The sequence below is a fragment of the Drosophila miranda genome, chromosome XL, assembly GCF_003369915.1.
Source record: "Drosophila miranda strain MSH22 chromosome XL, D.miranda_PacBio2.1, whole genome shotgun sequence".
NCBI classification, from domain to species: domain Eukaryota; kingdom Metazoa; phylum Arthropoda; class Insecta; order Diptera; family Drosophilidae; genus Drosophila; species Drosophila miranda.
This window is the reverse complement of record NC_046673.1, coordinates 15,697,023-15,709,954: the sequence shown is the minus strand read 5'-3', so window position 1 is coordinate 15,709,954 and position 12,932 is coordinate 15,697,023. Positions and strand designations below refer to the sequence as shown.

The 12,932-nt window shown below is 46.1% G+C and overlaps 1 protein-coding gene across 2 annotated transcripts; it reads right to left on the bottom strand.

The window, feature by feature from the left end:
• Nucleotides 1-7,702: 7,702 nt before the first annotated feature.
• LOC117193492 lies at nt 7,703-12,369 on the bottom strand. 2 transcript variants are annotated; one of them, XM_033398251.1, is made up of 3 exons: nt 12,209-12,369; nt 11,539-12,148; nt 7,703-8,274 (listed from the first exon to the last, which is right to left on the bottom strand). In XM_033398251.1, exons 1-3 carry the CDS (start codon nt 12,256-12,258, stop codon nt 7,798-7,800), a joined length of 1,137 nt encoding a protein of 378 aa, XP_033254142.1. In that variant the 5' UTR covers nt 12,259-12,369; the 3' UTR covers nt 7,703-7,797. The 2 variants fall into 2 exon arrangements, with proteins under 2 accessions (XP_033254142.1, XP_033254137.1); XM_033398246.1 differs by lacking the exons at nt 11,539-12,148; nt 12,209-12,369 and adding an exon at nt 8,945-9,102 and having other exon boundaries at nt 7,703-8,884.
• Nucleotides 12,370-12,932: the final 563 nt, after the last annotated feature.

Sequence of the window (12,932 nt, the reverse complement as noted above, 5' to 3'; positions counted from 1 at the left end):
CCCTTGTTGCCTAGATTCCCTATGTTTTCCCGGAAAAAACTACGCTTTAAAGATACGAAAATACCTTTAACGACTCCTGCTCCTCCTGTCTGGGCATTCATTCATTTTTCATTTTTGTAATCATTTAGCCAATGCAAATGCCAAAAACTTATCAGCGGCAGAGCAGCAGTGGCCCAAAAATTGCGTAATTCCAAAAATAACCAAAACATAAACCCACACGTGCACACACGTGCAAATAGACGCATATAGAAGAGCGGAGAGGGGTCTATGGGGGGAGGTGGGGAGGGCAAAAAGTAAATAAATATGCTAATAAATTTTTCAAAATAAATCTGTAATAGATAGCAGATATTCGAGGCAACAAACTAACACACAAACGACAACTAAATGCAGTTGCCAGAACCCCGGAGCCCCGGAACAACCTTTCCCCTCCCGTTACACCGGAAATCCATAGCTATATAGAGTGTGGCATCCCTCCTATCAGGGAGGGGCGGTGGCGGCAGCGGCGGCAGCGGCTATCTCACTCGAACTGTAACCAAAGCAACATGGTAAAAGTTTTTAATCCACGTTTCGAAAAATTTTTCACACAAATATTTACACAACTCTTCGCTCTAACGATTTGCGCAAACACACACAGATACGCACCCATACACGTGTGGATGCCGATAAGCAGACACACATAGGGACACACACAAACACAAACACACACACAAACACACACACACACACACTCACAGTTAGACAGACATTTTAATATTTGTAAAGCTTTTAAATGCTTCACACATACACGACGAGTATTTTTGCTCTTCTGTTTCGACTTCCACTTGCTCTCTCCCTCTCTCTCTGTCTTTCTCCTTCTTCTTTTTATTTCCTGCTTTCGCTTATTCCATTTCTTTGCCCTGCTTCTTTTCGGTGGATATGGAGCAAATGGCAAAACAAATAATAAACCAGAGGCAAAAAATAAAGTAAATAAATGAAAAATTTGTAATAAGAAATTTATTTGTTTTTTAATATATATTTTCTTCTTTCTCTTTTTTTTTTTTTTTGTCAAGAGACAAAAGATGAATTTTTAGGGGGCGGGTGGAGGAGGTACGAATCTCTTGTTGATTTTCATTTTTGCTGTTTGTCTGCTAAACACAAAATAAACACAAAGAAGGATATCCTTCCTTCCGGCCGACTCGCGGGGCAATAAATGTGCGGCATGTGTCGGTGGGGGAGGAGGGGAATGGCAGGGAAGGGCAGCAGGCAAAGTCAAATAATCGGCGGAGTTCAAGCGCAAAATTATCGAAATATTAATCGAGGAAATGTGAGCAGGGAATTGAAATATGATATGGGATGCAAATGAGAAGAAAACTGCAGGAGAACGGCTAGAAATAAGATATAAATATGTGAAAAAGATGTGCTAAAGATCCGAAAACAAAATTTAAATTGGATTGAACTTCAGAAGAAGTAGCAGAAATATCTATAGGATGCCCTAGGGATGCCATGGATCTGATGGAAAGAAACTGATTGATAATTTCTGAAGAAGAGGCCATCGAATGGATTGAGGAGAGTTTCATAAGATGTGAATTGGATGTTCATAAGTACTTACATATGTCTAGAGTATAAAGGAACTGTGAGTATTACCTATATTTATCAATGGTAACATGCCACAGATATCTGTGATCACGGTATGATATGGGGAAGAGCAGAAGAGCAATAATCGTATTCCTATTCTTCTCTAAGATTTCACCTGAGTATATCTTAGGAAATATCGGATCTGACAGTGGGAATATGGACTCATATAAGAATATTGTGGGAGTATATATATGGGATATGTTAAAAGAATGGCAGATAATAGAGATACGTCAAAGCATTTCTTATTCCTTAAAAGAATACTCAAACCATTCGACGATTATAGCGGAATGTTCTACGGATAATCGAAACCAAATCGAAACAGAGTCAATAAACCTCTTCCTCAAATATGGATGACACTTAAGCGTATCGAAAAAGCCCCTCCATTAAGTGGATCAGATTGGTGGGAGAGTACTTCTATTTGTCTCTTTATGAACGAATACATTCGTATGTTCGAAGAGACATCATATTTACGATGTTGCTGTTGTTGTGGCTGTGTGTGTAAATATATGATGGAATTTTTATTGGCTCGATTTTGATTGTTTTTTCTTGTCGATCTAAGCGTATTTTGTGTTTGCGGTTCTCTGATTTCTGTCCCCCCCCCCCAAAAAAAATTCGCCATCAAACGAACAAAACGAACAGCAACAGCAATAACACAATGAATATTCATATTCGCACTGGCATTCGCATTCGGACTCGGGCGTTTCGAGAGTACGAGTATTCGGCATTGAATTCGAATTGTAATAAAAGCAAAATCAACACAAAAATCGTAATAAAATCAAAGCAAACAATGCCACACACACACACAGATACGCAGACAAACCGAAATGTATCTAGATACGAGAGCCATATTCATAAATATATTTTACTCGCACATATGTCCCCCTCTCCCTTAATCTCTGGCCCTCTCTGTGTATCCTGTGGGTTTGTCTCTGCGTTTCACTGTTTGCACAGCCGACGCCATATTTAATAACATATCAATGACTATTTTATTTTGTGGATCCGTCCGGGTATCCCCTCCCCCCACACTCGACCACTCGACCCCTCTCATCTCCCCGTAAAAAGCATACAAATCGATGCATCCATATGCATGTTGCATCATCCGTTGCACCGTGTATGCAACATTGATGGGTTGCCCCGCGCAACCAGAATGAAAATATTATAATAACAAATTTCATTTTGTCGCTGCCGCGATTGTTTTGTCCCTCCCCCTCCCCCTTCCAGCTTTTCCCAAGCAATGGATGTGCGATTTGATATCAGAATTTAGTTGAGTTTTCGCCATAGATTTATTAAAGGTGTGGCTCAAAGAGCACGTTTCTCTAACAGATCACTGAATAAAGTTGAACGTTGGAGAAAAATCCAGGAAGTTCTTAAATCAGAAAAAAATAAGTGGAAAGACTCTCAACAGACCCTATTGAGACATTTCTTAATCAGTATTTCACCTTTTTCGTTACTCTTTTCGGTACTGCAATTCCCACTTGATTATCGAAAAGAAAAACAGTTTTCTAAAACTATTAGGACTCCCTCTGGCAGCAGTGGGATGAAAGGGATGGTGGCGATGATGATGATTCCCTTTTGTATGGGTTTACCTTTCGATAATTTCCATAATGAGCTTAGGGGCGGAGAACAAATTCTGACAAACACATGACGAGTACTTCTATATGTATCTGCAACGGCATCTGTTTTCGCTATGGCATCAATAAGATGTTTTTGTTGTAATTTGCATTCATTACAATATTGATCGAATCGAGAGCGAGGCCGGCAATGGCCCGAAACATTAATCTGGATCCGCACACCCACACACCCACACACCCACACACCGATACACTCATACACCCACACCCATTCACTCATTCATCCATCCATTCACCCCTCATCCTCGCCAGCCACCCATTCGTCGGGGCCACCTACGATACGATGGCGATGCCCCGATGGCGATGCACAGATATTGATGCATGTAAATGTGCGGCTACGGCTATGGCTACGGCTACCTCTCCGTCCTGCATCCTGCAGATGAATCTTTCGTCTGTGTCTCGCTCATAACTCGTGTAATAAAGCTGTCTGTCTCCCTGTCCGTCCATCCGCCTGTCCGCCTGTCCGTCTGTTGTCGCCCCCCGAAAAAGGCGAACACGTGTCGTCGACACCAAAGCAGCAGAGCAGAAGAGCATCAGAGCAGAAGAGCAGCAGCAGCAGCAGCCCACGTAGCCCCACCTATGTAGATGTCTACGCAGATAGATTGAGCTAGATTGCAGCTAAAAACATGTCTAAGGATTACCACTCGAGTGCTACGTCCACGCGAGTACCCCGTAACCCAGAAGCCAAATATTAAGGCGGCTAGCAAACCATTTTAATAATGTGTAAGAAGATGTGGAAATACTTACACTGAAAACCTATACCGAATGAGCTTCAGTGTATCCCTAAGTGAACGCTAGATAAATACCGCGTCATCCAACAGCGCTCCTTGGCTGTTAGTCTACTCGAAGTCGATGTCGAATGGGATCATCCGAGTATCATAATCATACGACTACAGGGTATGAGCAGAACAAGAACCAGAATGAAGCGGAGCATGGATAGGGGTATGGCAAGGGGCGAGGGGCATGGGAATGGGAATGACTATCAAGCGCCGTCAACATGCCTGTCGCACTCACACACACACACACATGCACAGATAAAGATTCAGATACATAGATACGAACACACACACACAGACAGAGATAGATCCCTTGACTTGACAGTGAAATGGCCTTCAATGATGTGGCTCTGAGCTCTGGGGGCCCCTGGAGTCGTAGAGTCGTGGCCGGAGTCGGATTGGGTCGCTTCATTTGCATTAAATAAGCTGAAATTCAGCAGCGGCACGCTTCATTTAAAGGCTTTATGTGCTCTCTGCGGTCAGTCCCATTCCCCCATTCCTCAGAGCACCCATCCACCATCCACAATCCACAGTCGAAGCAATCAAAATCATCCTGCTTGACTGTCTGATGAAGATTTCCATGGAACAAGTGCACCAGCACCAGCATCAGCACCACCGCCCAACCAACATCCATCCATCCATCCATCCATCCATCTGTGGGATGTTGGTCGGAATGGGATGGGATGCGATGGGATGCGATGGTATGGGGATGGGTGCATGGAATGCTCGACTAAAATCATGCGAAATTATCGTGTAATTAAGCGTGGCGCTGGGGTCTGGCAATTAGTAGATGCGGCAGCAGCCAGCAGCCAGCATCCACACATCGGACAGCCCCTGCTCTCTGGCTGGAGGTAGGAGGTATGATGGAGCTGCAGGAGCAAGTGGTTTGGCACCGTTTCCCTCCGTTTAAGGGAAAACTCCTCGAATATGTGATACTCCCAGGTTTTGTATAGATATTTTAGCCTAGAACTGTCCTCTATATTCTTGAATTCTTCTATGATTGTTTTGCACGCTTCATTCGTGTAGTGTTTGCCATTTATTCTAGGCAATCTTCCATCACATTTCTTCGAACGTGCATTCGTATTCCCACCATGTAGCTCTCATGTATCTGTCTCCTGTAATTCCCCCTATACATACATATGTATATACAGATACGAATACCCTCTATTCCCATCTCATACCATTCATTTTCCATTCTTGCTCATTCGGTATTCCTTCCACGTCCTGCTCGTGCTCCTTCTATGACCTTTCAGTGTCCGTTTCTCCCTCCTGTTCCCGAATGCTTTTTATTATTTGCTGACATGCTACTTCATAGTCCCAACAATGATTCAGGGATTCATCGAATTAAAGTATCGATTTGGGCTGGCTCCAAACGCAATCCTTAAAGTACGCAACATACATCATTTGATGTCTCGTGTGGGCTCCTATCGAATCCTGGTATCATTCTAAGATTCTATATTGTTGTTGGATATACATATGTACATATATGTATGTATATATACACCTTTCATGGGACACAATCCACACTACAAGCGACAGAGAGTTGGCGAAGACATTTATTCAACAAAAATAATTATTCAATTCAGATTCAGGAAAAATGGTTTGAGTTCTCAAAACTTAATTCTGTTAGCTCAAGAGTTTCCACCACAGTTTCCCGCAATTCCTGAGTAGTGCTTTGATGGACCCCAGCATCATGCAACAAGTTTGGGATTGGAAGCTATACAGTCCGTACAGCTGACTTCCTTCCACGGTGATCACCTCCAAAATTCAACACACGGATCACAGTGTGTTCTCCCAAGTGTTTTCGCTGCTTGTACGAGATATATGTAGCCTCTCCATAACAGATAATATTCTCTGCAATAAAAGGTACACGATTTACTAAAAAGTTTTGAGTTTGGGACAATATGTCTTCAGGAATACCCCTTGTACCGGCACTTATCAAAAATCTTACATAAATCTTATATAATTCTCTTTTCAACCTATAAATTGTTTTGAATATCGACGGTGCAATATGCGGAGTGAATATTATGAAAGTGCGAAAAGTCACCAAATTGCGGTTTTTGAATTTTAAATAAAAAACGAGGGGGAACGTTGTGAGTTGCTGCGGACACCGCAACTCTACAGTTATACCCGATACTAAGTCAGTATGGCTCTCCTCCGGCAGACGCCGCTAATATTAAACGACACGGCAAAGAGTGCGTGCGAGAGAGACAGAAAATCAGTCTGAGCGTGACGTCGGGGGCTGCGTAGCCAGTGCAAATTGATTTGTTCCTTTTGGCTATAAAAATGATCTGATCTGATCCAGATGCAGCAATCTGATAGATATGGTCATTATCTATGATTCTGCGTTTTTAGTTTTCTTGAATCTGCAATATTGTGGATGCAACAGATTTTCGTCCTTTGTGGGGGCGGAAGGGGGTGGGGCGAAATTTTAAGATATACGTTTTAAAGTGAGATCTAACAGGAGTGCGGATATCAAATTTGGTTACTCTAGCCTTAATAGTCTCTGAGATTTGTGAATATCCCCAGATTTTCATCCTTTGCGGGGGCGGAAGGGGGTGTGGCGAAATTTTGAAACAAACTCGTCTCGGTCCGATATATAAGGAGTGTGGATACCAAATTTGGTTGCTCTAGCTTTTATAGTCTCTGAGATCTAGGCGCTAATGTTTTACTCTAAGCAAAGCCGGCTATGCTGTGTGTGTTAGAGAGAGACAGGGCGAGACAAAATGAAATTGTTTTCTTGATGCTGGCTATAATAAAAATACGATCTTATTCAAATTCTGCAGTCTAAAAGATATGGTCATTCTCTACGATTCTGCGTTTTTGGTTTTCTCGTATCTTTAAAATTGTGGATGCCACAGATTTTCGTCCTTTGTGGGGGCGGAAGTGGGCGGGGCGAAGTTTTGAAATATTTTTGTAGCAGTGACATATCACAGAAGTCTGGATCCAAAACATCGTTGCTCTAGCTCTTATAGTCTTTGAGCACTAGGCGCTGAAGGGGACGGACAGACGGACGGACGGACGGACGGACGGACGGACGGACGGACGGACGGACGGACGGACAGACAGACAGGGCTCAATCGACTCGGCTATTGATGCTGATCAAGAATATATATACTTTATGGGGTCGGAAACGATTCCTTCTGGACGTTACACATATCCACTTTTACCACAAATCTAATATACCCCAATACTCATTTTGAGTATCGGGTATAAAAATATCAATCGTTGCAGAACTTTTGTTGAGTTTTCTTTGCCTTTCAATTCAGTCTTTAATCTATTATATTTTGGCCATAATTCAGCTGGCTATCATCACTTCTTCTACGCCTAATCAATGCCCTCAAAATACTATTTCGGTTATACGATGGCATCTCCTCTGCTCTGTGGAGTGGCCTCTGTCCCGTTTTTTTTTTGTAATACTCGAAAACGAAACGTTTTCTGCCACTGCCAAACAATTGGCGGGCGCTGACAAGTCACTTTTTTGTGCCCCACCATTCCCTCATTTTTTGTTGCCATTTTTCGTAAGCTGTCTGCCTGCCTTTTCACTTTCTTCGGCGATACGTTTTGGCCACGGCTGAAAAAGGGAAACCCCAAACATTCAGTGGCTTACGCGAACGAATGCAAGAAGCCCGGCCTTTAGTGTGTGGTAGGGGGGCAGGGAGGGAAGGACAGGGATAGGGATATCCTTGAGAGCATTGGGCCCTCCGACAACATTTTATTTGAGACAGTTTGCTGATCAAAAACGTTGAGAATTTAAGTACATTTTATGGATCGTATTAGTGCCGGGAAGGGCGCGGGAATGGCGGCTGACGAAAGTCCAAAATGTAGCGATCACTCACACCCGGATAGCCACCCACGGATCGGGCTCCTCCTGCGTTGGACGATGCCTTCGGCGCATCGGAGTCGCTTTCCTTGGCATTCCAGGCGCCGTGAGACTTGGTCCTGATGGTGTGCGGACGTGTCGTCCAGCTGTGGTCATAAGTGTCCTTAAAATTGTTGTTCGCGAAGCTGCGAATCTTCGGGGAGCTGCACCCGTTTGCCGGCTTGTTGTTCGGCGTTGAGGTGCACCCGGTCCACATTGAGTGATCGAAGATGCCCGAAGGCGGCTCCGATGACTCCTCGCTCCCCGCGGACATCTCCGACATCATGTGGTGGGACATCTCATCGATTTCGTCGCGTATCTCCTGTATGACCCTTTCGAGGGCATCCAGCACCCGCCCATTCGCCTCCTCCTCGATGGCATCGTGCAGTCGCTGCTTTTGCTCCGATGTCAGCCGGAATTTCGGCGACCGCTTGACGGTCACCTGCGGATCGTCCGCCTGCGTGGAGATCCCGATCATGCCGAAGCTCTCGAACACCAGATTCATGCAGCGGGCATCCAGCGGTGCCCTCTCGCTCCTCGCGGACGAGGCCCCAAAGGGTCCCTTTCTGGCGAGCACTCGGGCCGTCTGAGTGGTCACGGGCTTGGGCGCCGTCTCAAATTCATTCTCATCTAGCGCTCTTTCTGTTGCCGTGGCCGTTGCCGCCTCCTGGTGCGGCACGGGTGGCTTGCTGCTGCTTTTGCTGTTGCTGGTGACGCTGTCCTGCCAAATTCTGTCCTTCATACGCACCCAATGGGGCAGCAGGGTTCGTGCCAATGGAGGCTGCTCCCCGGTGCCCGACGACGATTTGGACTGCTGCCGCCGCTTCGATGCGTGCCGTGGCTCCTCCAGGGGCGGAAAGTGTGCGGGATTGTCGTACGGCAGATCCCCCAGACACAGGGGCCTGCTGCTAGTGCTGGCCGGAGCAAAGTTCCGCCAGACCCCGCGAGACCTCGCCTGCAACCGATCGCCCATCTGTCCGGACGGCGATGAATGTAGCTTTCTGTGGTTTAGGGGAGGAGTCTCGTTACTCCTTTGCCTTGCTCCTCAGTCCGTTACTCACTTGGCTTTGTGTCCCTTTGGCGCTGTGGCTTTTCTGGTGGCGACGTTCATTCTAATACCTGTTTGACGTTTTTGCGTCAGTCGAAATATTCTATTTGGTTGGCACTCGTTGAGGGATTCACGCACGGCACACAGCCTTCTGGGATTGCCTTGAAGGTTTGAACCCCCTGTGGAACGGATTCGACTCGTCTCTGAATTTGGTTATTGCCGATAAATCAGCTGTTTGCGTTTGCATTTCCCATTCGCGCGTTAACGTTGAATGATGGCTAAAGCAGCTTTTAACTGTGGCATGACTTCTCTCTCTCTCAGTCGTTTCCCCCCTTTCCTCGCAGATTCTGTGGTTGATTTATGTCGATTTGCAGATCAATTATGCAATAGTTCCACAAAGTAAGAACTGAGGGTCATATTATTTAATATACATATATGATTAATTTATACCCAATATTAGACCAATTTTCGTTGAAAAATGTGTACAAAATAATGAAAAACGAGGGGGAACGTTGTGAGTTGCTGCGGACACCGCAACTCTACAGTTATACCCGATACTACGTCAGTATGGCTCTCCTCCGGCAGACGCTGCTAATATTAAACGACACGACAAAGAGTGCGTGCGAGAGAGACAGAAAATCAGTCTGAGCGTGACGTCGGGGGCTGCGTAGCCAGTGCAAATTGATTTGTTCCTATTGGCTATAAAAATGATCTGATCTGATCCAGATGCAGCAATCTGATAGATATGGTCATTATCTATGATTCTGCGTTTTTAGTTTTCTTGAATCTGCAATATTGTGGATGCAACAGATTTTCGTCCTTTGTGGGGGCGGAAGGGGGTGGGGCGAAATTTTGAGATATACGTTTTAAAGTGAGATCTAACAGGAGTGCGGATATCAAATTTGGTTACTCTAGCCTTAATAGTCTCTGAGATTTGTGAATATCCCCAGATTTTCATCCTTTGCGGGGGCGGAAGGGGGTGTGGCGAAATTTTGAAACAAACTCGTCTCGGTCCGATATATAAGGAGTGTGGATACCAAATTTGGTTGCTCTAGCTTTTATAGTCTCTGAGATCTAGGCGCTAATGTTTTACTCTAAGCAAAGCCGGCTATGCTACGTGTGTGTTAGAGAGAGACAGGGCGAGACAAAATGAAATTGTTTTCTTGATGCTGGCTATAATAAAAATACGATCTTATTCAAATTCTGCAGTCTAAAAGATATGGTCATTCTCTACGATTCTGCGTTTTTGGTTTTCTCGTATCTTTAAAATTGTGGATGCCACAGATTTTCGTCCTTTGTGGGGGCGGAAGTGGGCGGGGCGAAGTTTTGAAATATTTTTGTAGCAGTGACATATCACAGAAGTCTGGATCCAAAACATCGTTGCTCTAGCTCTTATAGTCTTTGAGCACTAGGCGCTGAAGGGGACGGACAGACGGACGGACGGACGGACGGACAGACAGACAGGGCTCAATCGACTCGGCTATTGATGCTGATCAAGAATATATATACTTTATGGGGTCGGAAACGATTCCTTCTGGACGTTACACACATCCACTTTTACCACAAATCTAATATACCCCAATACTCATTTTGAGTATCGGGTATAAAAATATCAATCGTTGCAGAACTTTTGTTGAGTTTTCTTTGCCTTTCAATTCAGTCTTTAATCTATTATATTTTGGCCATAATTCAGCTGGCTATCATCACTTCTTCTACGCCTAATCAATGCCCTCAAAATACTATTTCGGTTATACGATGGCATCTCCTCTGCTCTGTGGAGTGGCCTCTGTCCCGTTTTTTTTTTGTAATACTCGAAAACGAAACGTTTTCTGCCACTGCCAAACAATTGGCTGGCGCTGACAAGTCACTTTTTTGTGCCCCACCATTCCCTCATTTTTTGTTGCCATTTTTCGTAAGCTGTCTGCCTGCCTTTCTTCACTTTCTTCGGCGATACGTTTTGGCCACGGCTGAAAAAGGGAAACCCCAAACATTCAGTGGCTTACGCGAACGAATGCAAGAAGCCCGGCCTTTAGTGTGTGGTAGGGGGGCAGGGAGGGAAGGACAGGGATAGGGATATCCTTGAGAGCATTGGGCCCTCCGACAACATTTTATTTGAGACAGTTTGCTGATCAAAAACGTTGAGAATTTAAGTACATTTTATGGATCGTATTAGTGCCGGGAAGGGCGCGGGAATGGCGGCTGACGAAAGTCCAAAATGTAGCGATCACTCACACCCGGATAGCCACCCACGGATCGGGCTCCTCCTGCGTTGGACGATGCCTTCGGCGCATCGGAGTCGCTTTCCTTGGCATTCCAGGCGCCGTGAGACTTGGTCCTGATGGTGTGCGGACGTGTCGTCCAGCTGTGGTCATAAGTGTCCTTAAAATTGTTGTTCGCGAAGCTGCGAATCTTCGGGGAGCTGCACCCGTTTGCCGGCTTGTTGTTCGGCGTTGAGGTGCACCCGGTCCACATTGAGTGATCGAAGATGCCCGAAGGCGGCTCCGATGACTCCTCGCTCCCCGCGGACATCTCCGACATCATGTGGTGGGACATCTCATCGATTTCGTCGCGTATCTCCTGTATGACCCTTTCGAGGGCATCCAGCACCTGCTTTTGCTCCGATGTCAGCCGGAATTTCGGCGACCGCTTGACGGTCACCTGCGGATCGTCCGCCTGCGTGGAGATCCCGATCATGCCGAAGCTCTCGAACACCAGATTCATGCAGCGGGCATCCAGCGGTGCCCTCTCGCTCCTCGCGGACGAGGCCCCAAAGGGTCCCTTTCTGGCGAGCACTCGGGCCGTCTGAGTGGTCACGGGCTTGGGCGCCGTCTCAAATTCATTCTCATCTAGCGCTCTTTCTGTTGCCGTGGCCGTTGCCGCCTCCTGGTGCGGCACGGGTGGCTTGCTGCTGCTTTTGCTGTTGCTGGTGACGCTGTCCTGCCAAATTCTGTCCTTCATACGCACCCAATGGGGCAGCAGGGTTCGTGCCAATGGAGGCTGCTCCCCGGTGCCCGACGACGATTTGGACTGCTGCCGCCGCTTCGATGCGTGCCGTGGCTCCTCCAGGGGCGGAAAGTGTGCGGGATTGTCGTACGGCAGATCCCCCAGACACAGGGGCCTGCTGCTAGTGCTGGCCGGAGCAAAGTTCCGCCAGACCCCGCGAGACCTCGCCTGCAACCGATCGCCCATCTGTCCGGACGGCGATGAATGTAGCTTTCTGTGGTTTAGGGGAGGAGTCTCGTTACTCCTTTGCCTTGCTCCTCAGTCCGTTACTCACTTGGCTTTGTGTCCCTTTGGCGCTGTGGCTTTTCTGGTGGCGACGTTCATTCTAATACCTGTTTGACGTTTTTGCGTCAGTCGAAATATTCTATTTGGTTGGCACTCGTTGAGGGATTCACGCACGGCACACAGCCTTCTGGGATTGCCTTGAAGGTTTGAACCCCCTGTGGAACGGATTCGACTCGTCTCTGAATTTGGTTATTGCCGATAAATCAGCTGTTTGCGTTTGCATTTCCCATTCGCGCGTTAACGTTGAATGATGGCTAAAGCAGCTTTTAACTGTGGCATGACTTCTCTCTCTCTCAGTCGTTTCCCCCCTTTCCTCGCAGATTCTGTGGTTGATTTATGTCGATTTGCAGATCAATTATGCAATAGTTCCACAAAGTAAGAACTGAGGGTCATATTATTTAATATACATATATGATTAATTTATACCCAATATTAGACCAATTTTCGTTGAAAAATGTGTACAAAATAATGAAAAACGAGGGGGAACGTTGTGAGTTGCTGCGGACACCGCAACTCTACAGTTATACCCGATACTACGTCAGTATGGCTCTCCTCCGGCAGACGCTGCTAATATTAAACGACACGACAAAGAGTGCGTGCGAGAGAGACAGAAAATCAGTCTGAGCGTGACGTCGGGGGCTGCGTAGCCAGTGCAAATTGATTTGTTCCTATTGGCTATAAAAATGATCTGATCTGATCCAGATGCAGCAATC

What these genes read in the sequence shown, in the direction of transcription:
- LOC117193492 (XM_033398251.1), bottom strand. Translation starts at nt 12,258, where the DNA reads ATGAACGTCGCCACCAGAAAAGCCACAGCGCCAAAGGGACACAAAGCC. An exon ending in CCAAAGGGACACAAAGCCAA is followed by an intron (nt 12,149 to 12,208) that starts GTGAGTAACGGA and finishes CCTAAACCACAG; the next exon opens with AAAGCTACATTCATCGCCGT. An exon ending in TGACATCGGAGCAAAAGCAG is followed by an intron (nt 8,275 to 11,538) that starts GTGCTGGATGCC and finishes GAGCAAAAGCAG; the next exon opens with CGACTGCACGATGCCATCGA.